This window comes from Jaculus jaculus, chromosome 13 (assembly GCF_020740685.1).
Source record: "Jaculus jaculus isolate mJacJac1 chromosome 13, mJacJac1.mat.Y.cur, whole genome shotgun sequence".
NCBI lineage: Eukaryota > Metazoa > Chordata > Mammalia > Rodentia > Dipodidae > Jaculus > Jaculus jaculus.
In genome coordinates, this window is record NC_059114.1 from 15,635,093 (window position 1) to 15,660,646 (window position 25,554).

Sequence of the window (25,554 nt, forward strand, 5' to 3'; positions counted from 1 at the left end):
AAGCCAAAATCTCAGACTCAGAAGGATCAGATGGAGGGCAAGTCACTGACGTCCTTGTCCTAGGGACCAGACAGCTGGCCTCAGCCGAAGCTTGCTCGCTCGCTCGCTCGCTCTCACTTTCCCTCTCTCTCGAAAATATTTTATTAAAAAAAAAGAAAAGAAAAGAAAATATTTTATTAGAGAAAGAGGCAGAATAGGTGATCCAGAGCCTCCAGCCACTACAAAAAAACTCCAGATGCATGAGTCACCTTGTGCAGCTAGCTTGCATGGGTCCTGGGAAATCAAACCTGGGTCCTTTGGCTTTGCAGGCTAGTAACTGCTAAGCAGATGGCCCTGAACTTTATTCTTTTTTTATTTTTTACTTTTTATTTTTTTATTTTTTCGAGGTAGGGTTTCACTTTAGCCCAGAGTGACCTGGAATTCACTACGCAGTCTTAGGGCGCCCTGGAACTCACAGTGATCCTCCTACCTCTGCCTCCAAGTGCTGGGATTAAAGGCATGCACCACCACGCCCGCCCTGAACTTGATTCCTTTTTTTTTTTTAATTATTTATTTATTTATTTGAGAGCGACAGACACAGAGAGAAAGACAGACAGAGGGAGAGAGAGAATGGGCGCGCCAGGGCTTCCAGCCTCTGCAAACGAACTCCAGACGCGTGCGCCCCCTTGTGCATCTGGCTAACGTGGGACCTGGGGAACCGAGCCTCGAACTGGGGTACTTAGGCTTCACAGGCAAGCGCTTAACCGCTAAGCCATCTCTGCAGCCCCTGAACTTGATTCTTAACTGAGCAAGTGGGGAGGCGCCTGGAGAGCAGGGGTTCATGGCTATAGGGCTGTCACGTGGATATACTGAAGGTGTCTCCCTGTGGCCTTCCACTCACAGCTAGGACTAGAGTTTGGGAAGACTGGACTCGCATAGTGGTCAACACACCTGGGTGTGGCCCCTGACCTGAGGAATGCCACAGATTTACAGTTGCCAGGCGGTTTTTACTGCCACCTCGTGGTCATGTCCATATATGCATGCTGCTTCCTCTATGCTTGACAGATCCCTATAACTATATGGTTGATTTTACTCCACCTTTAAGGTGATGGCCTTGCAATTTTCCTGTCATTTAGAACAGTGCTTCAAGCAGCGTGGCAAGGTCTCTTCTGACTGACATAGTGAGTTTAGAAATGGCCATTACCTTCAGTCCTTGTTTACACCACACAATGGCATTTGGATAAGTGTGATATCAACACACGACATTCAAAATATGATTTAAAGGAGGGTCAGAGGGTTCCCCAGAGAGAGAACCACATACTGACTGTAATTACAGCTTTTATTTAAGGTTCGTCAATAGCCAGGCGTGGTGGTGCACGCCTTTAATCCCGGCACTCTGGGAGGCAGAGGTAGAAGGATCGCTGTGAGTTCGAGGCCACCCTGAGACTACATAGTGAATTCCAGGCCAGCCTGGACCACAGTGAGACCCTACTGCAAAAAAAAAAAAAAAAAAAAAAAAAAAAAAAAGTCAGTATAAAACTATGGGGAACTGTAGCGGAGTTGAAAAAATGTTTGTAATTACCTACATATGACAAATACACAAGTTGATTGACTGGTGTATGTCCTCAGAGACCACGGGCTCCTTGCCTCCTGCTTATTAGTTCAGGTCACATTTATGAGTTGGTTCATGATCATTTCATCAGGAAATCTTTGGAGAAGCTGTGGGCTCCTGCCTTCAAGAAACTCCACTCAGGGTGCACAGCCCTCCATGTCCTCAGGCTTCACTTGTCCCAAGGTGGTGTGAATTAGCTCGGTGTCCATGTCACCCCGATGTATCTTGATATCCATAAGCACTCGCCTAGAGATAATGGCTCGGTACATTCCCAGCCCTCCCTGGAGTCATTCTGTTTATAGGAGGGTCTGTGGTACACACGGTGATGTGCTCTGATACTCATGTGCATCGTGGACACTTTCCCTTGTCACCCGGTATGGATTCACGTCATGTCTAATGGCTTCATGGCAGTCTGTTATATTGACGTACCACCACAGTTAGAGAGAAGACATTCAGATTGTCAGAGCCAGGACGTCCTTGGAAGTGCTCCACAAGCGTAGGTATATGCTTGGAAAAGTGCTTTCAGAGGAAGACAGATTCAGGGTTTGGAGGGGACTCCAGTAATAGTGAGGCCCACAGGCTTTTGGGACTTGCTTCTAGATTCTGCTTTGAAAACCACCAACTGGTTGAGAGATGCGGTCACAATGTTTAGCCTCTGTGAGTTTGTTCATGGGTAAAATGGGAATACTAATATCGTATCTCCTCAGAGGATTGTGGGAAAGTAACATCACAAAGTACACACTCAGCCAGTGCTGAGTCTTATTGAAGCTTCCGCTTGGCAGTAATTGACTTCAGCAGTCCTCAAACTGGGCTCATTATCAGAGGCATCACGAGGCTTTAAAACAGAGCAATGGTAAATGGGTTGCCTAACACGCACTAGGTTTAATCCCTACGATAAACTAAAAATCAAATCCATGGGCTCTACTCAAGGAGACTTTGAGCAAGGAATAGAAATCCATGTTTTTGTTATTGTTGCTACTTTTTTTTTTTTTTCAAGGTAGGGTCTCCCTCTAGCCCCGGCTGACCTGGAATTCACTGTGTAATCTCAAGCTGGCCTTGAACTCATTCATGGTGATCCTTCTACCTCAGCCTTGCAGGTGCTGCTGGGATTAAAGGCATGCATCACTCCTGGCTCTAAATCCATGCTTTTTAAAAAAATATTAAATTATTTATTTGAGAGAGGGAAAGAGGCAGTGTGTGTGTGTGTGTGTGTGTGTGTGTGTGTGTGAGAGAGAGAGAGAGAGAGAGAGAGAGAGAGAATGGGTGCACCAGGGCCTCCAACCACTGCAAAGGAACTCCAGACACATGCACCCCCTTGTACATTTGGCTTATGTGGGTCCTGGGGAATCAAATTGTGGTCCTTTGGCTTTGCAGGCAAATGCCTTAAGTACTAAGCCATCTCTCTAGCCAGAAATTCATGTGTTTATAAAGTTCCTCAGCTGAGGGCTGGAGAGGTGGCTTAGCGGTTAAGCGCTTGCCTGTGAAGCCTAAGGACCCCAGTTCGAGGCTCGATTCCCCAGGACCCAGGTAAGCCAGGTGCACAAGGTGGTGCATGCATCTGGAGTTCGTTTGCACTGACTAGAGCCCTGGTGCACCCATTCTCTCTCTATATCTTCCTCTTTCTCTGTCTGTCTCTCTCAAATAAAAATAAAACATAAAGTTCCTCAGCTGACTTGCTGTCTTTACAGGTTTGGGAACTGTCATATGAAAGATGGCTCAATGAGTGAATGCACCATAACAGAATGATGTAAAACAGGAATATTAGAACTCTGCTTATGCCAGGTATGGTGGTGTACACCTTTGATCTCAGCATCTGGAGGCAGAGGTAGGAAGATCGCCATGGGTTCAAGGCCAACCCAAGACTACATAGTGAATTCCAGGTCAGCCTGGGTGAGAGTGAGACCCTACCTTGAAAGAAAAAAGAAATTTAAAACATACCAGGCATGGTGGCACATGCCTTTAATCCCAGCACTTGGGAAATAGAGGTAGGAGGATCGCCATGAGTGTGAGACTACATAGTGAATTCCAGGTTAGCCTGGGCTAGAGCGGGACCCTACCTCAAAAAAACAAAAAACAAAAAAATATTGAGCCGGGAGTGGTGGTGCATGCCTTTAATCCCAGCATTCGGGGGCTGGAGAGATGGCTTAGAGTTTAAAGTGCTTGCCTGCAAAGCCAAAGGTTCGATTCCCCAGTACCCAAATAAGCCAGCTGCACAAGGTGGCACATACGTCAAAGTTTGTTTGCAGTGGCTGGAGGTCTTGGCAAGCCCATTCTCTCTATCTGCCTCGCTCTCCCTCTTTCTCTATCAAATACATGAATAAAGGGGCGTAGTGGCACACGCCTTTAATCCCAGCACTCAGGAGGCAGAGGTAGAAGAATCGCCATGAGTTCAAACCATCCAGTGACTACATAGTGAGTTCCAGGTCAGCCTGGACTAGAGTGAGACCCTATCTCAAACCACAGGAAAAAACAAAAAACAAAAAACCCACAACAACAAAAGGAAAACAAAGAAACAAAAATGAGCCAGGGGCTGGAGAGACAGCTTAGTGGTTAAGGTGCTAACCTGCAGATGCAGAAGGTGATGTATACACACAAGGTGCAACATACGTTTGGAGTTTGATTGCAGTGGCTAGAGACCCTGGATGTAATTCTCTCTCTTTCTCTCTTTCTCTTTCTCTCTCTTTCATAAAAAAATAAAAAGCCGGGCATGGTGGTGCATGCCTTTAATCCCAGCACTCGGGAGGTAGAGGCAGGAGGATTGCTGAGTTCAAGGCCACCCTGAGACTACATAGTGAATTCCAAGTCAGCCTGAGCTAGAGTGAAACCCTACCTCAAGAAAAAAATTAATTAATTAATTAAAAAAATGAGCTGGGCATGATGGCACACACCTTTAATCTCAGCCCTTGGGAGGCAGAAGTAGGAGGATTGTCGTGAGTTCAAAGCCATCCTGAGACCATAGTGAGTTCCAGGTCATCCTGGGCTGAGTGAGAGACTCTACCTCAAAAAAGTAAAATAAAAAAGTAAAATGATAAAGCAGGGTTGTAGAGATGGCTTAGTGAGCATTTGACTGTGAAGCCTAAGGACCCAGGTTTGAGTCCCCAGAACCCACATAATCCAGATGTACATGGTGGCACATGTATGTGGAGTTCATTTGCAGTGGGTGGAGGCCCTGGTGTGCTCATTCTCTCTTTTCTTATTTCTCTCATAAATATATTTAAAAAATGATAAAGCACAATTATTCAAATAAATGTTGAATAGCATAACAAAATAAGCTAATAAACTCGAGTTCTCAGGTCCTCAAAACTTGTCAAAAGCTCCTCTTTTCTCTCAGAGTAAAACTTAAATTGCCTTCACCCAGTATCTCATCTCTCTCTCTCTCTTTTGTTTTTCGAGGTAGGGTTTCACTTTAGCCCAGGCTGACCTGGAATTCACTACGTAGTCTCAGGGTGGCCTTGAACTCATGGTGATCCTCCTACCTTTGCCTCCCGAGTGCTGGGATTAAAGGCACAAACCACCAGTGTGGTGGTGCATGTGCTTAATCCCAACACTCTGGAAGCAGAGGCAGGAGAATTGATGTGAGTTTGAGGCCAGCCTGTAGCTACAGTGTGAGTTTCAGCTCAGCCTCAGCTAAAAGTGAGACTCTACATTGAAACAAACAAAAAACAAACAAACAAAAAGAATCCTTCTGTTTTGGTTGAGGGAGGAACAAACGAGAAAAGAGACCTGTGGTGGGTGCCTGCAAGGCCTAAGGACTCAGGTTTGATTCCTGAGTACTCATGTAAAGCCAGATGCACAAGGTTTGCAGTGGCTAGAGGCCCTGGTGCACCCATTTTCTCTCTGCCTTTATCTCAAGTACATAAATGAAATATTTAGATTAAAAAAAGGGGGGGTGGCTGGAGAGATGGCTTAGTTGTCAAGGCGTTTGCCTGCAAAGCCGAAGTATCCCAGTTCGATTCTCCACGATCCATGTAAGCCAGATGCACAAGGGGGGGCGCATGCATCTGAAGTTCGTTTACAGTGGCTGGAGGCTCTGGCGTGCCCATTTTCTCTCTCTCTCTTAAATAAATGAATAAATATATTTTAAAAAAAGAGCGAGAGAAGCTGGGTGTGTTGGCACACGCCTTTAATCCCAGCACTCGGGAGGCCAAGGTAGGAGGATCACCGTGAGTTCGCGGCCACACTGAGACTCCATAGTGATTCCCAGGTCAGCCTGAGCTAGAGTGAGACCCTACCTCGAAAAAAAAAAAAAAGGAGAGAGAAAGAGAGAGAGAGAGAGAGAGAGAGAGAGAGAGAGAGAGAGAGAGAGAGACCTTCTGTTTTTTAAGGCATTTGCAGTGATTTCTGAGCTGTAATTTCTGAGTTGTCCAGCTGGCAGGGACACCATCACAAAATCGAGCTCCTGTCGAGCAAGGCAGCTCCAGGCCAGCAGGTGGCAGCAGTTCTGAGCGAGCTCTGCTCCCACCACAAGGGACGTTCTTTAACAACCCTACTTAAAGACAGCTTCCTGTTGGCTGGATTGGCAGCCATTTTATCCAATAGATGCCTTCGTGAATCTTATTAGGCGGGACGAGTGATGGCGCAAGCCAATAGGCATTGAGACCGTCCGCGGCTTCTGATTGGGCCGTTCGTCCGCGTATAAAAGACGCGCGCCGGCGCGTGAGCTTTCTCTCGCCAGGCGTCCTCTTTAGAGGTTTGTTCCTGGGGTCTGGTCCGTGTTGCAACGGGGTGTCGGGAAGCATGGAGTTCTTCGGGAGATCGGGAAGGATAGGGTGGGGTGCGTTTAAGGGGGCCACGCGTCCCCTGCTTGGGGTCCTCGGCGGCGGCGGGCTCACGCTGCACTGCTAGTGGCGGCGCTCCCGCGTGGCCGGCTTCACTTAGGCCTCGGGCTGGAGTGACCGGGCTTGCGCTCCTCCTCTTTCCCCAGTGACATCGTCTTTAAACCCTGCGTGGCAATCCCTGACGCACCGCCGTGATGCCCAGGGAAGACAGGGCGACCTGGAAGTCCAACTACTTCCTTAAGATCATCGTAAGTGCGGAGGGGATTGTGACTGTGCCTCGTGCTGCCTCCCTCCCCGGGCGCTCGGCGAAACAAGCACCTGCCGGGCGCTCTTACAGAACTCGGCCGTTTGGAGTAATTCTCCTGTAGCTCTAATAGTTTTCCGGAGTTAACCAGAGCCAGGTGGCCCAAATGGCTCATTAAGTAGTGCCTGTTGTACTAGTACCTCTTGTTAGTATTTGGGAAGGTCTGAGACAGGGAGTGACTCACTATAAGGAGACAAGTTGTTGCCTATCCAAGACCTGTCAGTCCAGCAGCGAAGTGTCCCAGTGAATTTTCAGTGGCTCTGAATCAGAAATGCTGACCATGCAGCTTTTCAGAAATGAGACTGCTTTGTAGCTCTTGGGCGGCTTATTTTTTTATTTTTCCATAAAGGTATAGACAACGTAGAGGCACGATAACCAATATACCTGCAACTTAGGTTCTACAAGTCAAGTTCTTTAGAATCAGGGTTTCCAATGTAAGATTTGCTTTCCTTGATCAAGTTATTGGGAACATTTTTTTTTTCTGTTAGTGTAATTAGTTTAGTAAATCAGATGTGCTTCATCATTGGGGGAAAAAAAATTTCTCTGGGGGAGTCTTTTCTATACAGAGCAGGCTGTTCTGGATTTAGCCATCCTTCTGCCTTAGCAGGGATTACAGTTTGTGCCACTGTGTTTAGCTCAATATTTTAATTTTGTCTCACTGTACTAACCTGATATTTAGCGTTCATAACCAGCAAGTAAGTTGAGATCAGATCTGTTCAACTGAGGTCATGCCTGCTAGGAAGAAAAGATCAGAAGTGTAAAAGGGAGGCATGAAGTCGAAATAGCATCCTGATGTTTCGGTCTGTTTGTTTTTGTAGCAACTCTTGGATGATTATCCAAAATGCTTCATCGTGGGAGCAGACAACGTGGGCTCCAAGCAGATGCAGCAGATCCGCATGTCCCTCCGAGGGAAGGCCGTGGTGCTGATGGGCAAGAACACCATGATGCGCAAGGCCATCCGAGGACACCTGGAGAACAACCCAGCTCTGGAGAAGTCAGTCAATGCCTCTGGCAGCCTGTGCTTCCTCCCTGGTGCCCTTCTCCCTTTTCCTCTTGGAGAAAAATGGCTGCTTTCAGATAACTTGTCTACTGTAAACTTGTCTTTGCAGACTGTTGCCTCATATCCGGGGGAATGTGGGCTTTGTGTTCACCAAGGAGGATCTCACTGAGATCAGGGACATGCTGCTGGCCAATAAGGTAAGAGGAGAAGCAATTTGGATGACAACTTACTTAGGCCCCTTAGAGCAGAATAGACCATTCACTGTTCGCTGTTGATTTGATTGCTTTTGTTTAGGTGCCAGCTGCTGCCCGTGCAGGTGCCATTGCCCCATGTGAAGTCACTGTGCCCGCCCAGAACACTGGTCTGGGGCCCGAAAAGACCTCCTTCTTTCAGGCTTTGGGCATCACCACCAAAATCTCCAGGGGCACCATTGAAATTCTGGTGAGTAGCCTTTCTTTGTCAGTGCCAACCTGGTGCTGGGGAGGGTGTGGGCCTGCTGTGTGCCCAGGTGCTTACCTGCTCTCTGTCCTCTCCTTCCTCAGAGCGATGTGCAGCTCATCAAGACTGGAGACAAAGTGGGAGCCAGCGAGGCCACCCTGCTGAACATGCTGAACATCTCCCCCTTCTCCTTTGGGCTGATCATCCAGCAGGTGTTTGACAATGGCAGCATCTACAACCCCGAAGTGCTTGACATCACAGAGGATACCCTGCACTCTCGCTTCCTGGAGGTATGTGCCAGCTGGCCTCTTCCCTTGTGGATGGCTGGGGGCACGACAAATACCAGTCCTGTCTGTGCTGCCTAAGCCAGCTTTGTAAACCATGTACAGCTTAGTCTATCTCCTGCAGTAGCTTTGTAAATTTGTAGATGGATTTAAGGGAAGGCCTGAGAAAAGTGCTGGGCCTTCACAAACAAGACATGAGACTGTGGTGCTGGGGATCAAACCCAGAGCCTGGTGAGTAAAAGGAAAATGAGGATAATTTAATGCAGTAATACTATTTAATAGTGTTTAATATTGCCAAATACCCTTTCTTTTGAAGACTCTCTTTTGATACTGCCATGAAATCATCTTTTAAGTGAGGAATTACAGAGAATATGATTCAGGCAGCTGGGGAGAGATAGCTCAGTCAGCAAAGTGTTTGCCTTGCAAGCATGAGGACCTGCATTTGATTCCCAGAACCCATGTTATAAAAGCTGGGCCATGTACACACAATGGACCTATGCACACGAGCAAATAAAGATTTTTTTTTTGAGCAAACAAAATACTGCAATTATATATACAGTGTGCCCTTTATACCTACGAATTCCACACACTAACCAATTTAGGATTTGAAAGAAAAAATATAAAACATGTGCAAACTTTGTTGTCTTTTTTTAAAAAAAATTACTTATTTGAGAGAGAGGGAACAGCAGAGTGGGTGTGCCAGGGCCTCCATTCACTGCAAATGAACTCCAGATGCATGTGCCACCTTGTTCATCTGGCTTACATTGGTACTGGGTTGTCAAACCTGGGTCCTTAGGCTTTTCAGGCAAGCAAGCGCCTTATCCACTAAGTGACCTTTAGCCTGCTTCTCATCTTTAAATTTTTTCCAAAATTTTTATTTGAAAGGAAGAAGTGGGAGTGGCAATGGAATTGGGGTGTACCAATGTCTCCAGCCACTGAATGAATCATGCATCACCTTGTGCATCTGGCTTACATGGGGTAGGGGGGAATTGAACCTAGGTCCTTTAAAAACGTTTTAAGAGCTGCGCATGGTGTTGCATGCCTTTAATTCCAGCACTTGGGGGGCTGAGGTAAGAGGATTTTGAGGCCACCCCAAGACTACATAGTGAATTCCAGGTCAGCCTGGGCTAGAGTGAAACCCTACCTCATTGTGTTGATATTGTATTATAGTTAGAAATACAGTGATTTAAATAGGTTATATGCAGAGACTTGAACATCTGTAGCTTTGGTATCTGCAGTGGGCCCTGGGCCCAGTCCTTAAGATGCCAAGGGATGACCATATTCTAGCTCCATTTACTTACAGTGTAAGTCCACATCCGGAAGTAGTTAAGTGTCCTTCTCTGATGGCACTTAGTGACTGGCAGCTTACATTTTCAGAAGTGTCATATGGCACATAGAGCACCAAGGTTTTCAGAAAAGGGACATGCTGGTGGATGGACATGAATTGCGCTGCCAGGAGCCTTTGGTGTGAAGTGGCCTGAGCAGCTAACCAAGTCTTGGCGGCTGCGGGTTTTCATCTACCGTGAACTTCCCTTGGGTCTTTGGGCTTTACTGTCTTTCAAGGATGTCTGCTTAAGTGTCGTCTGTCTTCCACAGGGTGTTCGCAATGTTGCCAGTGTTTGTCTGCAGATTGGTTACCCAACTGTTGCCTCAGTGCCTCATTCTATCATCAATGGGTACAAGCGGGTCCTGGCCTTGTCTGTGGAGACTGAGTACACCTTCCCACTTGCTGAGAAGGTAAAATATTCCATCCGCCATGGTGGGCCTGACTAAGTCAGGGTGACACGGTAGTCTGAATTAGTGCTTTTTATGCTCTATTATATACTAGGTGCAAGTAGGGGCATTTTAAGAATGTACTTTGGAAAGCTGAGGCATATTGTAATATCAGCACTTGGGAGGCTGAGGTGGGAGGATTGCTGTAAATTTGAGCCCACCTTAAGTTACATAGTTACCTTAGGGGAAAAAAAGGCATGGCACTGTGGAGGCAGAGGTAGTTGGATCACTGAGTTTGAGGTCAGCCTGGAACCCAGTGAGACACCCTCCCTTGGAGAAGGGTATGCATGTTGTCACTGTAGAAATGACAAGACCCAGGGCTAAGATTAGTGACGGTTGGGTCTCAAGGTCCTCAGCAGGCCTCACCCAAACCATCCTACTTGGGTTGCTTCCATATAGGAAAGCTTTGTTGGCTAGGACATAATTGCTTGTTAATATAGACAGGGAAGGGTCTGATGTGCCACCTGGAGGGCTGTGTAGCACACTGACCACTGGCTTCTCTGCTTCAGGTCAAGGCCTTCTTGGCTGATCCATCTGCATTTGTGGCCGCTGCCCCTGTGGCCGCCGCCACCACTGCTGCTCCTGCTGCTGCAGCCGCCCCAGCCAAGGTGGAAGTGAAGGAAGAGTCGGAGGAGTCAGATGAGGACATGGGATTCGGTCTCTTCGACTAATCACCAGAAAGCAACCAAAAAGCCAGCTTTATTTGGAAAACATGGAAATAAAGGCTTACTTCTCTTGAATGTCTCTGGACTCTTGTACATTTTGAGGATCATAGTATAGTATGCTACAGACTGCAGTGGTTCATTGTATTTGAGGGCTTGAGGTCAGCCTGAGCTAGCTATATACATAGACCCTCAAACAAAATGAGCCCCACTCCTCTAATCCCAACCGAGGTGGGAGGGTCGGTCACTGTGAGTTCAAGGCCACCCTGAGACTACATAGTGAATTCCAGGTCAGCCTGGGCTAGAGTGAGACTCTACCTCAAAAAACCAAAGAAGGAAAATTTTGCTCATAACCTATAAACATCTTTCTGGATACACAGATTTTTTTTTTTCAGGGCCTCCAGCTGCTGCAAACAAACTCCAGACGCATGTGCCACCTTGTGCATCTGGCTTGTGTGGGTCTTGGGGGATGGAACATCCATCCTTTGGCTTTTCAGGCAGAAGCCTTAACCACTAAGCAATCCCTCCAGCCCCTGTATTGCTTATTTTTAACACAATATGGGTAGTTGGTAAATAGCTTCTCAGGGGTAGATGATTCAGTGGATGGAGTGTTTGCTGCACAAGTGTTCGGGTCCCACACTAAACAAGCTGAGGGACTTATAGCATTCCTACAGTGAGAGGAGCTTGGCTCAATGACCAGCAATCCTGAAAGGAGGTGACACAAATATTTTCTAGAAGTGATCCTGCTGCCTCAGCATTCCTGGTGCTGGGGTATGCTTTTTCGTACTGGCTGGTGACCCATAATAAGCAGGTGGAGACCACATTAAAAAGCAACACTTGCCTGGTGATGTGGCACACACCTTTAATCCCAGCAGAGGTAGGATTGGGGAAGAGTTCGAGGTCAAATTGACTACGTAGTAAATTCCAGGTCAGCCTGGAGTGAGGACCCTACCACACACACAAAAAAGGACAACTGGAGAGATGGCTTAGCGGTTAAGGACCCCGGTTCGAGGCTCGGTTCCCCAGGTCCCACATTAGCCAGATGCACAAGGGAGCACATGCGTCTGGAGTTCGTTTGCAGAGGCTGGAAGCCCAGGCGCGCCCATTCTCTCTCTCTCTCTCTCTCTCTCTCTCTCTCTCTCTCTCTCTCTCTGTCTCTCTGTGTCTGTCGCTCTCAAATAAGTAAATAAATAAATAAATAAATTACACAAAAAAGGACAACTCTCCATGGGAATGAAGTTTTCTTCACCCCGGCCCACCGCCTCTTCCCATGTGTTCTCAATTTCGGGTTTCCTTCTCCATGCCTCCTTCACCGGTTCTAACCTGCTTGACATGAGACAAATTCAATCCCCCCATCCCAAATAGGCTCTTACTCTAGCCCAGGCTGACCTGGAATTCACTATGTACTTGCAGGCTGGCCTCGAACTCAAAGTGACCCTCCTTACCTCTGCCTCCCAAGTGCTACGATTAGGTGTGCACCACCAAGTCCTTTTCTAGTTCTTTTTTATTTTATTTGGTTTTTCAAGGTAGGGTCTCAGCCTAGTTTAGGTTGACCTAGAATTCACTGTAGTCCCAGGGTGGCCTCGAACTCATGGTGATCCTCCTACTTCTACCTATCGAGTGCCGGGATTAAAGGCGTGCGCCACCACACATGGCTTCTAATGATTTTTTTTTCATTTTTTAAAAATTATTTTATTTACAAGGAGGAAGAATGGCCACACTAGAGCCTCTTTGTCACATTGCATACGAAGTCCAGACCCTCCCATATGCCACTTTGTGCATCTGGCTTTGCGTGGTTACTAGGGAGTCAGAATCCAGATTGTCAGGCTTTGCAAGCAAGTGTTTTTTAAGTGTTGAGCTATCTCTCCAGCTCCCAATTCTTTTATCTAGGTCAGTTCTGGGGGGCGGGAAAATGCACTTTTGGGGAACGGCTGTATCTGCCGGCTCCACGGGTGTTGTCCTGGGACCCTCATCTCCCTCGAGGCCCAGACTCCCGGGACAGGAGGCAGCCGTCAAGCCCGACGCTAAGCCTGACCCTCGGCGGCCGCCGTCCTCGGGGGGGGGGAAGGGGGGGCGCCAGGGCCCAGGCCGACCTTCTCGGGTTGCTGGGCCTCGCCCTGCCGCGTGGGTCCCCCCCACTAACCCCGCCCCTGCCGTGACCCGGAAGCGCTCCGGAAGCGGTTCCGGAGTCAGCGCCGGCAGGATGGCGGCGGACACGCAGGTGAGGCGGGCGGCCCTGGGGCCGAGGCAGGCGGGCGGGCGGCGGGGCGCGGACGGCGGGGCCCGGGAGGCCTGACTTCAGCGTGCCGGGAGGTGGCGGCGGCGGCTGCTGCGGAAGGTCCGGGGCCGCGCAGGGACTCGATCGGCTCGGCTCCCTGCTCGTCCGGGCCCGGGAGCCGCATTCCGACCCCGCGGGGCTTCGGCTTGCTTGGGAGCCGCTGGAGCAAAGGTTCCCTGGTCCCGCGGTTGCAGAAGTTCACCTTCCCTGAGCCTCTGCGCCTCTTTTTTTTTTGTTGTTGTTACCCCCCGAAAGTCGTCCTGCAGTGAGCTCTGGGGCGACGGCGCGAGTCCTGGTGAAACTTTGAGTTCAGCAAATGCTTTTCGCGTCCCGCCCCCTCCCCGACCCCCGCTCCCTGGAGAGACAGACTTGCAGTGTGATCTCTGCGTGCGTTCGGAGTCAGGGGGCCAGTGCCCTGCTCGTCGGTTTCTCCCAGACACTAGACAAAAGTGGCTTAAAACTCCACCGACGCTCAGTGCTTGCAGCTGGAAATCGAGGCTGAAAACCAACCAACCAACCAACAAAAAGCCCAGTTCATACGGTTGTGAAGATTCAGTGAGATCAAAGTGTGGCTCCGTACGTCTTAGTCGTTGTTAGTGTTAGAATTCGGGATGGACGTGAGACGTACAAGAGGGAAAGAAAAAGCCAACGCAGGCTTATTTTTTTTTAATTGGAGGAACAGCAGCTCTCCCGGGAGGAAACTGCTGCTGAATTTGAATGTGGGAGAGGGGAGAGATCTGAAGGGTGAGGGATGATGGAGGGTCTTTGGAAGTGAAGAATGGGGAGAAGTTAAGGACTAATCACATGTCCGGGTGGCCTGCTAGGTTCTTGAGGCTGGATCTTTTGAGTTGTGAGGTTGCTTTGTAACAGAAGTCCCTTATCATGCTACGGCCCAGGAAAGTTTTATGGTCCACCGAGGTCAGTGGTTCAAGACCAGTGGTTCATTAACTCTTCAGTTAGAGCCGGTGTTAAATCAATGAACTGTCTTCACCTGGGAAGGTGTGACACCTTTGGGTAACCGAACAATTAGGGAAGGACTTGGGAGAAACCATTTTTCTTCACCTCAGCCTGTTTTCTAGCTGTGTCGTTGGATGAAAAGACAATATATTGGGGGGGGGGGGAGAAACGTGTGTGTTTGTTTTGGAGACACAGTCTTACTATGTCATCCAAGCTGTCCTAGAACTCAGGTCAGGTTGGGCTGGAACTTGTGGGGATCTTCCTGCCTCTTGCCTTCCAGGTGCTGGGATTATAGGAGTCCACCTGCATGTCTGTCTAGGACAGTTTAACTCGCTTGGGTTTTCTGAAGTGAGATTAATTGATTTATATATGTGGGCCCTGAGGCCAAAAAGGGACTGTTAGTTAACTTGAACATCCTGAAGACACTTTGTGTGGGTCTCTCATGAAAGGGACTGTTTATTTGTTTAAAGGTGATTTATACTGACTCCTAGGAAGAAAAGTTTTTTTAGGTGGGTATTTTGAGAGGACTTTGGAGGAATAACATACTGAATGTGGAAGCACTGGGTATGCGGAAATGGCTCAGTCCCGTCCCGTCCACCCCCCCCCCCCAAGGTCTCGCTCTAGCTCAAGCTGACTTGGAATTCACTATGTAGTCTCAAGGTGGCCTCAAACTCATGGTGATCCTCCTACCTCTGCCTCCGGAGTGCTGGGATTAAAGGCGTGCGCCTTCACGCCTGGCAAAATGGCTCAGTTAATAAACTACTTGCTGTATAAGCATGCAGGCCTGAGTTAGGTCACCAATACCCATGTAAAAACCTTAGTGCTGTGACATACAGCTGGCACATGGATGGTGAGAAAGGAGGCGGATCTTCCAGAAGCTAGCCTGGCACATTAAACCATAACAAGAAACCCTGTCTCAAACAGGTACCCGAAGTTGTCCTCTGACCCCCCCCCCCACACGGGCTATGGCTTGCATGCACCAGAACTTATGCACGTGAACGTGCTCATATATACAGATACCTGGTGTGGTGGTGTGTTCCTAGAAGCCCAGTGGTGGAGAAGAGGGAGACTGGAGGATCCCAGGGGCCCAAGGAGAGTGCCTGTCTCAGGAAAAAAGAAAAAAAGGGCTGGAGAGATTTCTTGTCGGTTAAGGCGTTCGCCTGCAAAGCCTAAGGACCCAGGTTCCATCCCTCAGCACCACAAAAGCCAGGTATACAAAGTGATGCATGTGTCTGGAGTTTAGAAGAAAACAGAAAAAGAAGATGATCCCGAAGGTGACACCTGAGGTTGACTTCTGACCTTCACCCATGTGTGGACCCTCATACACGTGCATGCACGTGTACACACATGCACACACACACTGTGTTATCCAGGTGTGGTGGTGCATGCCTTTAATTCCAGCACTTGGGAGGCTGTGGTATGAGGATCACCTGGAGTTTGCGGCCAGCCTGGTACAACAGAGTGAGTCCCAACTCAGCCTGGGCTAGTGTGAGATCCTGCACCTAAAAATAAATTTTAAAAAAGTATAGGAGAATCCTCTTGAGAGTTGTGTTTATTGTGGTAGCCACTAGCCTGTGGCTATTAACAAAATAGCTGTATGGCTACTTACATTAATCAAAATTAAATGAAATTTTAAAATTCAGCTCTTGGGCTGGAGAGATGGCTTAGTGGTTAAGGTGCCTACCTGCAAAGCCTAGGACCCAGGTTTGATTCTGTAGAACCCACATAAACCAAATGCACATGGTGGCACATGCATCTGGATCTCTCTTGCAGTGGCCTCTCAATTTCTGATTAAGAAAAAGAGCCCTTGACCCTGAAAAGCTCTTTGATCTTTGTGAGAGAAACTAGCCAAGAATGAAGGTTACCACATGAGAAGGTAGCTTTTTAGGAATTCTAGGTACAGAGGGTAATTCTATATACGTGTGTGTGTGTGTGTGTGTGTGTGTGTGTGTGTATGTATAAATTTTTTTTTTTTTTGAGTTTGAGGCCAGTCTGGGACTACAAAGTGAATTCCAGGTCAGCCTGGGCTAGAGTGAGGCCCTATCTCAAAGCAGCAATAACAAAAAAAGTGGGCTGGGAAGATGGCTTAGTGGTTAAGGTGCTTGCCTGTGAAGCCCAAGGACCCAGATTCAGTTCCTCAGTACCCATGTAAGCCAGATACAGAAGGGTGGTGCAAAGGTGGAGTTTGTTTGCAGTGGCTAGAGGCCCTGGCACACCCATTCTCTATCTCTTTCTGCTCCTCTCTCTCCTCAAATAAAGAAAATTAAAAAAAAAAAAGTATTTTAGGGCTTGGAGTGTGACTCAGTGGTAGAGTAAATGTCTTAATGTGTGAGACTCTTGTTTGATCTTCCACAACACAGAAACGTCCTCGTCCTCAGAGAGACTGAGGAACACAGACAGCAGTAAATTTGAGGCAGCCACACAGTGACAATGGGAAGGAAACGAGTCTTAATCTAACAGCCAGGAAAGCTGAGAACCAACCTGCAAAAGGGGAGCCCAGGGAGTGTGCATGGGGAGGGACTGAGTTGAGGATGGGTTGAAAGCCAGGTTTAGATGCAGTCACACCCCTGTCTTTCTTAGCCACATTGGCAAAAGACTAGAGGTTTTCCCTGAACACTAAAGCAGAAGCCCACTGAGCTGTGAACACTGGTGTGGGATCAACGCCAAGGAAATGGTCAACCAGATAATTTGCTTTCCCCAACTGAAGGTTGTGTTTCTACAGTGAAAGCTCTCAGTACAATGGATAAAATAGACTTGTGGGCTGGAGAGATGCCTGCAAAACTAACGGACCTAGGTTTGATTCCCCAGTACCCACAGAAGCTAGATGCACAAGGTGGTATATGCGTCTGGAGTCCATTTGCGGTGGCTAGCCCATTCTCTCTCTGTCTTTCTAAAATAAATAAAACATAAAAAGAAAGTTTTTTAAGACCATGCTGGTGCACACCTTTAATCCCAGCACTTGGGACGCAGAGGTAGGAGGGTTGCTGTGAGTTCAAGGCTACCCTGAGACTATATAGTAAATTCCAGAGGGCTAGAGCAAGATCCTACCTTTAAAAAAAAAAAAAAAGTTTTCTAGGGCTGGAGAGATGACTTAGTGGTTAAGGCGCTTGCCTGTGAAGCCTAAGGACCCATGCTTGATTTCTTTCTAAATCCCATGTGAGCCTGACACACAAAGGTAAGGCAAGTGCAAGGTCGTCCATGCCCACTACATGGTGCAAACATCTGTGCAAATGTCTGGAGGTTGTTTTCAGTGGCTGAGGCCCTGATGCACCAATTCTCTCTTTAAAAAAAGAAAAAGGTTTTTTTAAAAAAATAAACTTGCAAAAAAAAGTAAAAAAATAAACTTGCGCAGAGCATGTGGGAGGCAGCGGTAGGAGGATCACTGTGAGTTCAGGCCACCCTGAGACTGCAGAGTGAATTCCAGGTCAGCCTGGGCCAGAACAAAAAAGAAATCCTGAAGCTTCTAGGGAGAAAAACCAGGTCAACGCCAAAGATCAAAAGTCAGAATTGGCTGAGCACGGTGACTCATCTGTGCAATGCCGGCAATCAGGAAGCCGAGGCAGCTGAGGAAGATTGTGTTTGAGGCTAGCTTGGGCTACATAATAAGAGCCTGCCTTAAAAAAAAGTCAGGCTAGGGATGGAGAGATGGCTTACCATTAAGTTTCAATTTTCCAGTACCCGTGTAAACCAAATGCACAAGGTGGCACATGCGTTTGGAATTCCTTTGCAGTGGCTAGAGGCCCTGGCATTCCCATTCTGTCTCTGTTTGACTCTCCTTCTGAAATAAATAAATAAATAAAAATAGTCAAGAATGGCTTGGCTTTTTACAACCATAGCTCAGAACTCAGTGAAGAAATATCAGTGTTCTGAAGGAAAATGATTTCAACATAGAATTCTGAGTCTAGATAAATGTAGGACATTTTCACATTTGCAAAGACTCCATAAAATGAGTTTGTTTTACACAAGCATAAAAATACATTTTTTGGCCTGGCATGGTGGCGCACACCTTTAATCCCTAGCACTTGGGAGGCAGAGGTAGGAGAATCACCGTGAGTTTGAGGCCATCCTGAGACTACATAGTGAATTCCAGGTCAGTCTGGACTAGAGTGAAACCCTACCTGGGAAAAACAAAAATTGGCGGGGTGGGGGGAGGGTTAAAAATATTTTCATTTATTTGAGAGAATGAGAGAATGGGTGTGCCAGGGCCTCCATCCACTGCAAACCAATTCCAGATGCATGTGTCCCCTTGTACATCTGGCTTATGTGGGTCCTGGGGAATTGAACCGAAGTCCTTTGGTTTTGCAGGGAAGCGCCTTAACCACTAAGCCATTTCTTCAGCCCCATTTTTGGGGTTTTTAAAAATATTATTTACTTTTAAACTATTTTTTGAATTTTTATTTATTTGATGAGAGAGGGGGAGAGAAAATGAGAATGAGAATAGGTGTGCCAGGGTCTCCAGCCACTGCAAACAAACTCTAGACATGTGCGCCAGGGTCTCCAGCCACTGCAAACAAACTCTAGACATGTGCGCCCCTTGTGCATCCTGGGGTATCGAACCTGGGTTCTTTGGCTTTATAAGCAGATGCCTTAATCACTTAGCTATCCCTGCACCTATGTTTATTTATTTAAGAGAGAAGAGGCAGGTAGAGAGAGAATGGGTGCTCCAGGGCCTCCAGCCATTGCAAATGAACTCCAGATGCATGTGCCAGTTTGTGCATTTGGCTTATGTGGGAACTGGGGGATTGAACCTGGGTCCTTAGGCTTTGCAGGCAAGTGCCTTAACTGCTAAGTCATCTCTCCAGCCCATTTTTTTAAATAAAAAAATTTTTTTTTATTTGCACGCAGGGAGAGAGGAGGAGTATGAGTGCTCCAGGGATCCTAGCTACTGTAAACAAACAACAGGCGCATGCATCTCTTTGTGCATCTGGCTTTATGTGGGAACTGGGGAGTTGAACCCAGATCATTAGGCTTTGCAGGCAAGTGCCTTAACCACTGAGCCATTTCTCCAGCACCCCATTTTTTATTTATTTTTCCAGCACCCCATTTTTAAAAATATTTATTTTTTGGTTTTGCAAGGTCGGGTCTCACTCTAGTCCAGGCTGACCTGGAATTCACCATGTAGTCTCAGGCTGGCCTCGAACTCGCAGTGATCCTACTATCTCTGCCTCCCAAGTGCTTCAATTAAAGGTGTACCCCACCACATCTTGGGGGGCAGGGAGAGAGAATGAATGGGCAGGGCTGGAGGGATGGCTTATCTGTTAAGGCACTTGCCTGCAAAGCCAAAGGACCCAGGTTCTACTCCCCAGGACCCATGTAAGCCAGTGCATGTGTCTGGAGTTGTTTGCAGCGGCTGGAGGCCCTGGCACGTCCATTCTCTGTCTCTGTTTCTCTCTCAAATAAATTAAAAGAGAGGGAGAATGGGCGTGCCAGGGCCTCTAACCACTGCAGAGATACTCAAGATGCATGCACCACTTTGTGCATTTGGCTTTATATGGGTGCTGGGGAATCAAACTCAGGTTGTTAGGCTTTGCAGGCAAGCACCTTAACTGCTGAGCCATCTCTCCAGCACCTTAAAAAGTACATTTTTAGGGTAATTTCCTATATTTCCCAGCAGAGAATCACCTGCCAAGTTTGAGTAGGATAGAAAACAGAAAATCTCTTGCAGAAGGAAGGACAGAATATGCTGGAATTGAAATGTTAGTTTGGGTTGAATTATTAGTAGGAATAGGTCAAATGAAGTGAGCTTGGAAAGGGCAGTTATTAATTCCAGGGAATAAAAAAATGTTGGGTGGGAAAAATAACAGTTCATTAGTGGACGTTGAATACTGTTCACATGTAATACATCACTAACTACTTAGCTGGCCCATGTTATAAAGCTACCAATTTCTGTTGGGGAAATGGAGGATGTGGTGGGGTCAGAGCAGGGAAGGTTGAATAGCCCTAAAAGTGAAAAATGAGTAGTCCCAAAGCACATGCTACCTTCACTTTTAGAGTAATAGAGCCGGGCGTGGTGGCGCACGCCTTAAATCTCAGCACCCAGGAGGCAGAGGCAGGAGGATCGCCATGAGTTTGAGGCCACCCTGAGACTACATAGTGAATTCCAGGTCAGCCCGATAGAGTAAAACCCTACCTCAAAAAACAAAAACAGCAACAAAACAGGATATACCGCATTACTCAGCCCAAATGGTCACCCCTGGGGAGTAAGGGAGGGGCTAGATTAGAAATAATTATTTGTGAGCAGAGAGAGAGAGAAAGAGTGCCAGGGCCTCTTGTCACTGCAGATGAAGTCCAGGTGCGTGTGCCCCTTTGTGCATCTGGCGGAGAAGTGAACCGGGTCCTGCAGGCTTTGCATACAAGCTCCTTTACCACTGAGCCGTCTCCCCAGTCCTGAGCTAGTTTTAAGAGCAAACCTCTTTAGAGCTTTTTGACTTCAACTCTTGAGTTCTGTCTGTATATGTATGAAGGTAAAAGGAAAGGGCATTTTAAGTTTTGTTTGTTTGTTTATTTATTTGAGAGCGACAGACAGAGAAAGAAGCAGAGAGAGAGAGAGAGAGAGCTAGAGTGAGACCCTACTTGAAAAAAGCAAAAAGAAGTTTGACAATGTCTGGAGGTTGTTTGACAGGGTGGGAGGAGGATGGGCTGCTACTGGCCATAAATAGTTGGCCTGGTGAGGTCATGTCTGTGGGCTTGGTGTTCACAGGTTTCAGAGGCACTAAAGCGTTTTGCTGGGAAGGTGACCACAGCCAGTGTGAAGGAACGGAGAGAAATCCTGGGTGACCTGGGGAGGTGTGTTGCTGGGAAAGGTATGTATTTACGTCACATACTGCAGGTATGTTTTCTCCTTAGAAGTTGCCTCTCCCCCCGTTCTGTGCAGTTCTGTCTTTGTTTCCTGTCTGTTACAGTCAGTGTGACTTGAAACAGTGCACACATCGGGAAAGGGGAGATCACCATATAGGTGCGGATGCTGCTTACAGTTTTGACCATTTTGACTGGATTTCTTTTTTTGGGATGTGTGTGTGTGTAGGGGGTTAGGGTTTCACTCTAGCCCAGGCTGGCCTGGAATTCACTATGTAGTCTCAGAGTGGCCTCGAACTCACAGCAATCCTCCTATCTCTGCCTCCCGAGTGCTGGGGTTAAAGGCCCGGCTTGACCAGAAATGTTTTTTTTTAAAAAAAAAATTTTTTTTTATTGTTTATTTTTATTTATTTATTTGAAAGTGATGGACAGAGAGAGAGAGGAAGAGGCAGATAGAGAGAGAATGGGTGCGCCAGGGCCTCCAGCCACTGCAAACGAACTCGAGATGCATGCACCCCCTTGTGCATTTGGCTAACGTGGGTCCTGGAGAATCAAGCCTCGAACCAAGGTCCTCAGGCTTCACAGGCAAGCACTTAACCACTAAGCCATCTCTCCAGCCCGACCAGAAATATTTCTAAAAGACACACACACCAATCTTTTGTTTTGGAATCCCAGTTTTCTTTGCCTCGTCTGTGGGAGTCAGTGAGATGGTAACAAGTGTCAGCTGGTCAGAGACCCCAAGATCAGTAAGATTGAGAGATGCATGTTTCCTAACGCCCCCCACCAATTATTCGTAACAAGGTGCTTTAATTTTATTAAACTTACTACAAGGGGCTGGAGAGATGGCTTAGAAGCTAAGGTGCTTGCCTGCGAAGCCTAAGGAGTACCCATATAAACACTGGCTCGTGCAGCTAGAGTTCAATTCCAGTGGCTAGAGGCCCTGGTGTACCTGTTCTCTGTCTGCCTCTTTCCCTTTCCCTCTTCAAATAAATGAAATATTAAAAACAACACTTAACCTTATGAGAAAATTATTTACTGGACTGGAAACATGGGTTAGTGGTTAGAGCACTTGCCTACAAAGCCAAAGGACCCAGGATTAACTCCTAGTACCCATGTAGGCCAGATGTACAAGGTGGGTCATGCATCTAGAGTGAGTTTGTGGTGGCTGAAGGCCCTGTTGCGTCCAAGAGAGAGGGAACCAGGGCTTCTTGCCACTACAAGCTCTAGACGCATGTGCTGTTTTGTGGTACTGAGGAATTGAACCTGGGCTGTCAGGCTTTGTAAACAAGTATCTTTAACCATTGAGCTATCTCTCCATTCCCTTAAACTTCTTTTTTGTTTTTTTCCGAGGTAGGGTCTCACTCAGCTTAGCTCAGCTCAGCTCAGCTCAGCTCAGGCTGACCTGGAATGTACTTTGTAGTCTCAGGTTGGCCTTGAACTCACGGTGATCCTCCTTCCTTTTCCTCCCGAATGCTGGGATTAAAGGGGTGTGCCATCACATCTGGCCCTTAAATTTCTTTTCAAACTAAAGAGGTTCTTATCTATCATTGCTTTAAAAAACAAACTTTGTTTTTATTTATTTATTTGAGGGGGGTGGTAGACAGAGAGGTAGAGAATGGGTGTGCCAGGGCCTCCTGCCACTGCAAACAAGCTCCCACCTGTGCCTCCTGAGTCCTGAGATTAAAGGTGTGGGCCACCATGCCTGGCACCCTGAATCTTTTGAGGATGATTGTGCTTTTTGTTTTTATTTTTGTTTTTGTTTTTCGAGATAGGGTCTTATTAGTTTAGGCTGACCTGGAATTCACTATGTAGTCTGAGGGTGCTGGGATTAAAGGTGTGCACCACCACATCCGCTGATTGTGCTTTTTTGGTGCCCTGAAATTCTATATCCATGGTGAATTTGGTTTGTAAAGTACTCAGTTGTGAGTCCCTGGGTCCTCCGGGGACTGTCAGTGGTTCCCCTGAAGGCCAGGCAACCATGGTGGTGAGCACAAAAGAATCACTTTTGGGAGACAGTCTCTGTGAACAGCTTGCTTTAATCAACAGGGAAATGGGTTTATAAGCAGTTGAGGGTCCTAAGGCGATTGGTTGTACGCTTATGCCTAATTAGCATATGGGAACATACATGCAGTATGAAGGCAAATGGCAAAGGGAAGGTGTAGGGCATGGGGGGATGGGCTGTGCAAAGGTTGCTGGCTGATGCCATATATGGAGTTTCTTGGGCAACTGGCCAGAGGTCACAGGGCAAAGCCTAAGTTAAGGTGTGCTGGGTTTGGAGAGGGTGTGGCCTCCTGTAGCCCAGGGTTCCTTAGCCTTGCCTGGCAGCTCAGGCCTGTCTACTGAAGGCTCCTGCCTATGCCTGGCAGTGCCCGACACTCAGTAGCCTTTGATATACAAGTGGGTTAAAAAGTTCACCTTCCTTCATGAATTGTAAATTCTCAGTTTTCTGACCCTCCATCTCCTCAGTGCTGGAATTACAGGCATGTGCCACAATGCCTGGTTTATGTGGTGCTGGGGAAGTGAACACAGGACCTCATATATGCCAGGCAAGCACTGTACCAACGGAGCTACATCTGCAGCCCTCTTCTGAAGATTTTCATCTCAAAGATAAAAGAGTGATAAGATCCTGTTTGGCAGAAGACCTGCCTTTTCAGATGTTCCTCGTTGTGTGTTGATGAATCTCTGTAACTTTGCTTTCAGATCTACCAGAGGGAGCAGTGAAGGGGCTGTGCAAGTTATTCTGCTTGACTCTGCATCGATACAGGTGAATCCCAACCAGCATTTGGGCCCATTGTACAGGGCGATGGTGTGGGCAGTGACAAGGGCCCATACATTGGAGCTAGATTGCCTGGTCCGTGTTCTTACTACTGGATCCTGGGCAGGTTACTCAACCTCCCTGTGCCTGGTTTCCTCATCTCAGAACACAGTGATGCCGCTGTCTGCCTGACAGGTGGTTTGTGGGAGGGCCTGTCATGAGAGCTCACTGTGGACAGTCTGTTTCTTACATGTGTGAGGCCTTTAGCCTTGTTTGAAGCTTTTCACAAATGTAGATGCTGCCCTTTTAATCTTAATGGTTTATTTGCTCTTAGCAGCTGCTTTTAGGATTCTGGTTGTTTCCTTTGTAATCTACTAGAATTCAGTGCCTTATGCCCGCCCCAAGCAGCTCAGCCCCTGCTGAGTCCACCATTTACCTTGGCCCTTAATTCTTTCCCTAGAGATGCAGCCTCCCGCAGGGCTCTGCAGGCAGCCATCCAGCAGCTGGCCGAGGCCCAGCCAGAGGCCACCGCTAAGAATCTGCTGAACTCTCTGCAGTCTTCGGGCATTGGCTCTAAAGCAGGTGTTCCCAGGTGAGAGGTAGAGGCTGTGGCCTCTAGGGGTTGGAGGGGTCCTACTCAGGTAGGCTGGTGCAGGCGAGTGGTCTCTTAACCCTGTACACTCTGAAGGCGCTTAGACTAGAGAGGGGAGCCAGGATGGCCGGTTGAGTGGGGAAGCCACTTCTCTTGAGGGGCAGGGCTGGGAACCAGTAGACAAGGCATTGCATGGGGGAAGCCATCTTTTTGCTTTTATGATTGCAAGTGCCAAGAGATGGGACCCTGACCAATGAGGTCCAGACTCCTTGTCCTGAATTGTCACAGATTATAATGGGAGCAGGTTTCATGTTGTGTCCCATTAGGCGAAGGGAAGGTCCTTGGTACTGTGCCATGGGTGAAGGTGTCCTCCAGGTAGAGGCTGCTGTGCATTCAAGCCTCTCTCCCTTCTCTGCAGTAAGAGCAGCGGCTCAGCCGCCTTGCTGGCCTTGACCTGGACCTGTCTTCTAGTGCGCATTGTCTTTCCCACAAAAGCCAAGAGGCATGGTGACATCTGGAACAAACTGGTAGGTTCCCTTTCTTTGGAGCAGTAAGGGTCAACTCCAGACAGTTAGAAGGTGTCACATGCCAGTGACACACTTGTCTAGTTTGTCCTGCAGCCTGTGTCTGGGATATGGCACAGTACAGTGTAATCACATTCATCTGTTCACTAGTGCTTTTGAGCTTTTCTGTCAGGCATGGTGGTTGGTGCTTGGCATTGGACCACACTGATGAACAGGAAATGTGGGCCTATCTGCATGGTACATGGGCAAGATGGCCCCAACCAGGGAAGCCAGGAGATGCAGCAATACTAATCATGGTGTTTGGGTTTCAGTGTTGAACTGGTCACTGGAATTGGACTGGAATTCCACTGAGGTGGAATTCTTGCTTTTGTCTTGGTCCTTAAGTTCTCCTTTCTTTCTGTTCCTTCTCCTTCCAAATGTCTGTTCTCTAGAGATAGCTTGATATGCCAGGTGGGGAGGTTCTCTTCAGTATCTTGATGTACTTAGTAGGTAAGGTAGATTTTTTTGTTTTTGTTTTTTAAGGTAGGGTCTCACTCTAGCTCAGGCTGACCTGGAATTCATTAGGTAGTCTCAGGGTGGCCTTGAACTCACAGTGATCCTCCTACTTCTGCTTCCCGAGTGCTGGTTTTATAGATGTGTGCCACCACGCTTGGCTGTTTTTTTTTTTTTTTTTTTTTTTTTGAGACAAGGTTTCATATATTCCAGACTGGTCTTGAACTTCTCATCCTCCTGTTTGCACCTTCCAAGTGTTGGAGTTATAGGAGTGTATCACCATGTTCAGTTTATGGGTTCCTGGGAATCAAACACAGGGCTTAGTCCATGC

At 47.6% G+C, this 25,554-nt stretch overlaps 2 protein-coding genes across 3 annotated transcripts in view; both read left to right on the forward strand.

Annotated features, from left to right (window-relative positions):
- Window positions 1-6,235: 6,235 nt before the first annotated feature.
- Window positions 6,236-10,908, forward strand: Rplp0 (ribosomal protein lateral stalk subunit P0). Its single transcript, XM_004664138.2, has 8 exons — window positions 6,236-6,281; window positions 6,516-6,617; window positions 7,492-7,667; window positions 7,783-7,870; window positions 7,968-8,114; window positions 8,216-8,401; window positions 9,992-10,132; window positions 10,678-10,908. Exons 2-8 carry the CDS (start codon window positions 6,564-6,566, stop codon window positions 10,837-10,839), a joined length of 954 nt encoding a protein of 317 aa, XP_004664195.1. The 5' UTR covers window positions 6,236-6,281; window positions 6,516-6,563; the 3' UTR covers window positions 10,840-10,908.
- Window positions 10,909-13,009: 2,101 nt separating this feature from the next.
- The window catches only part of Gcn1 (GCN1 activator of EIF2AK4), a 72,040-nt gene continuing 59,495 nt past the window's right edge, over window positions 13,010-25,554 (forward strand). For both annotated transcript variants that reach the window (XM_004664139.2, XM_045132002.1), the window contains exons 1-5: window positions 13,010-13,051; window positions 20,766-20,868; window positions 23,561-23,624; window positions 24,076-24,207; window positions 24,626-24,734. In XM_004664139.2, the coding sequence (XP_004664196.2) occupies window positions 13,034-13,051; window positions 20,766-20,868; window positions 23,561-23,624; window positions 24,076-24,207; window positions 24,626-24,734 (426 nt within the window). In that variant the 5' untranslated portion in view covers window positions 13,010-13,033. The remainder of the gene's footprint in view (window positions 13,052-20,765; window positions 20,869-23,560; window positions 23,625-24,075; window positions 24,208-24,625; window positions 24,735-25,554) is intronic.

What these genes read in the sequence shown, in the direction of transcription:
- Rplp0 (XM_004664138.2), top strand. Translation starts at nt 6,564, where the DNA reads ATGCCCAGGGAAGACAGGGCGACCTGGAAGTCCAACTACTTCCTTAAG. An exon ending in AACAACCCAGCTCTGGAGAA is followed by an intron (nt 7,668 to 7,782) that starts GTCAGTCAATGC and finishes TTGTCTTTGCAG; the next exon opens with ACTGTTGCCTCATATCCGGG. An exon ending in ACATGCTGCTGGCCAATAAG is followed by an intron (nt 7,871 to 7,967) that starts GTAAGAGGAGAA and finishes GCTTTTGTTTAG; the next exon opens with GTGCCAGCTGCTGCCCGTGC.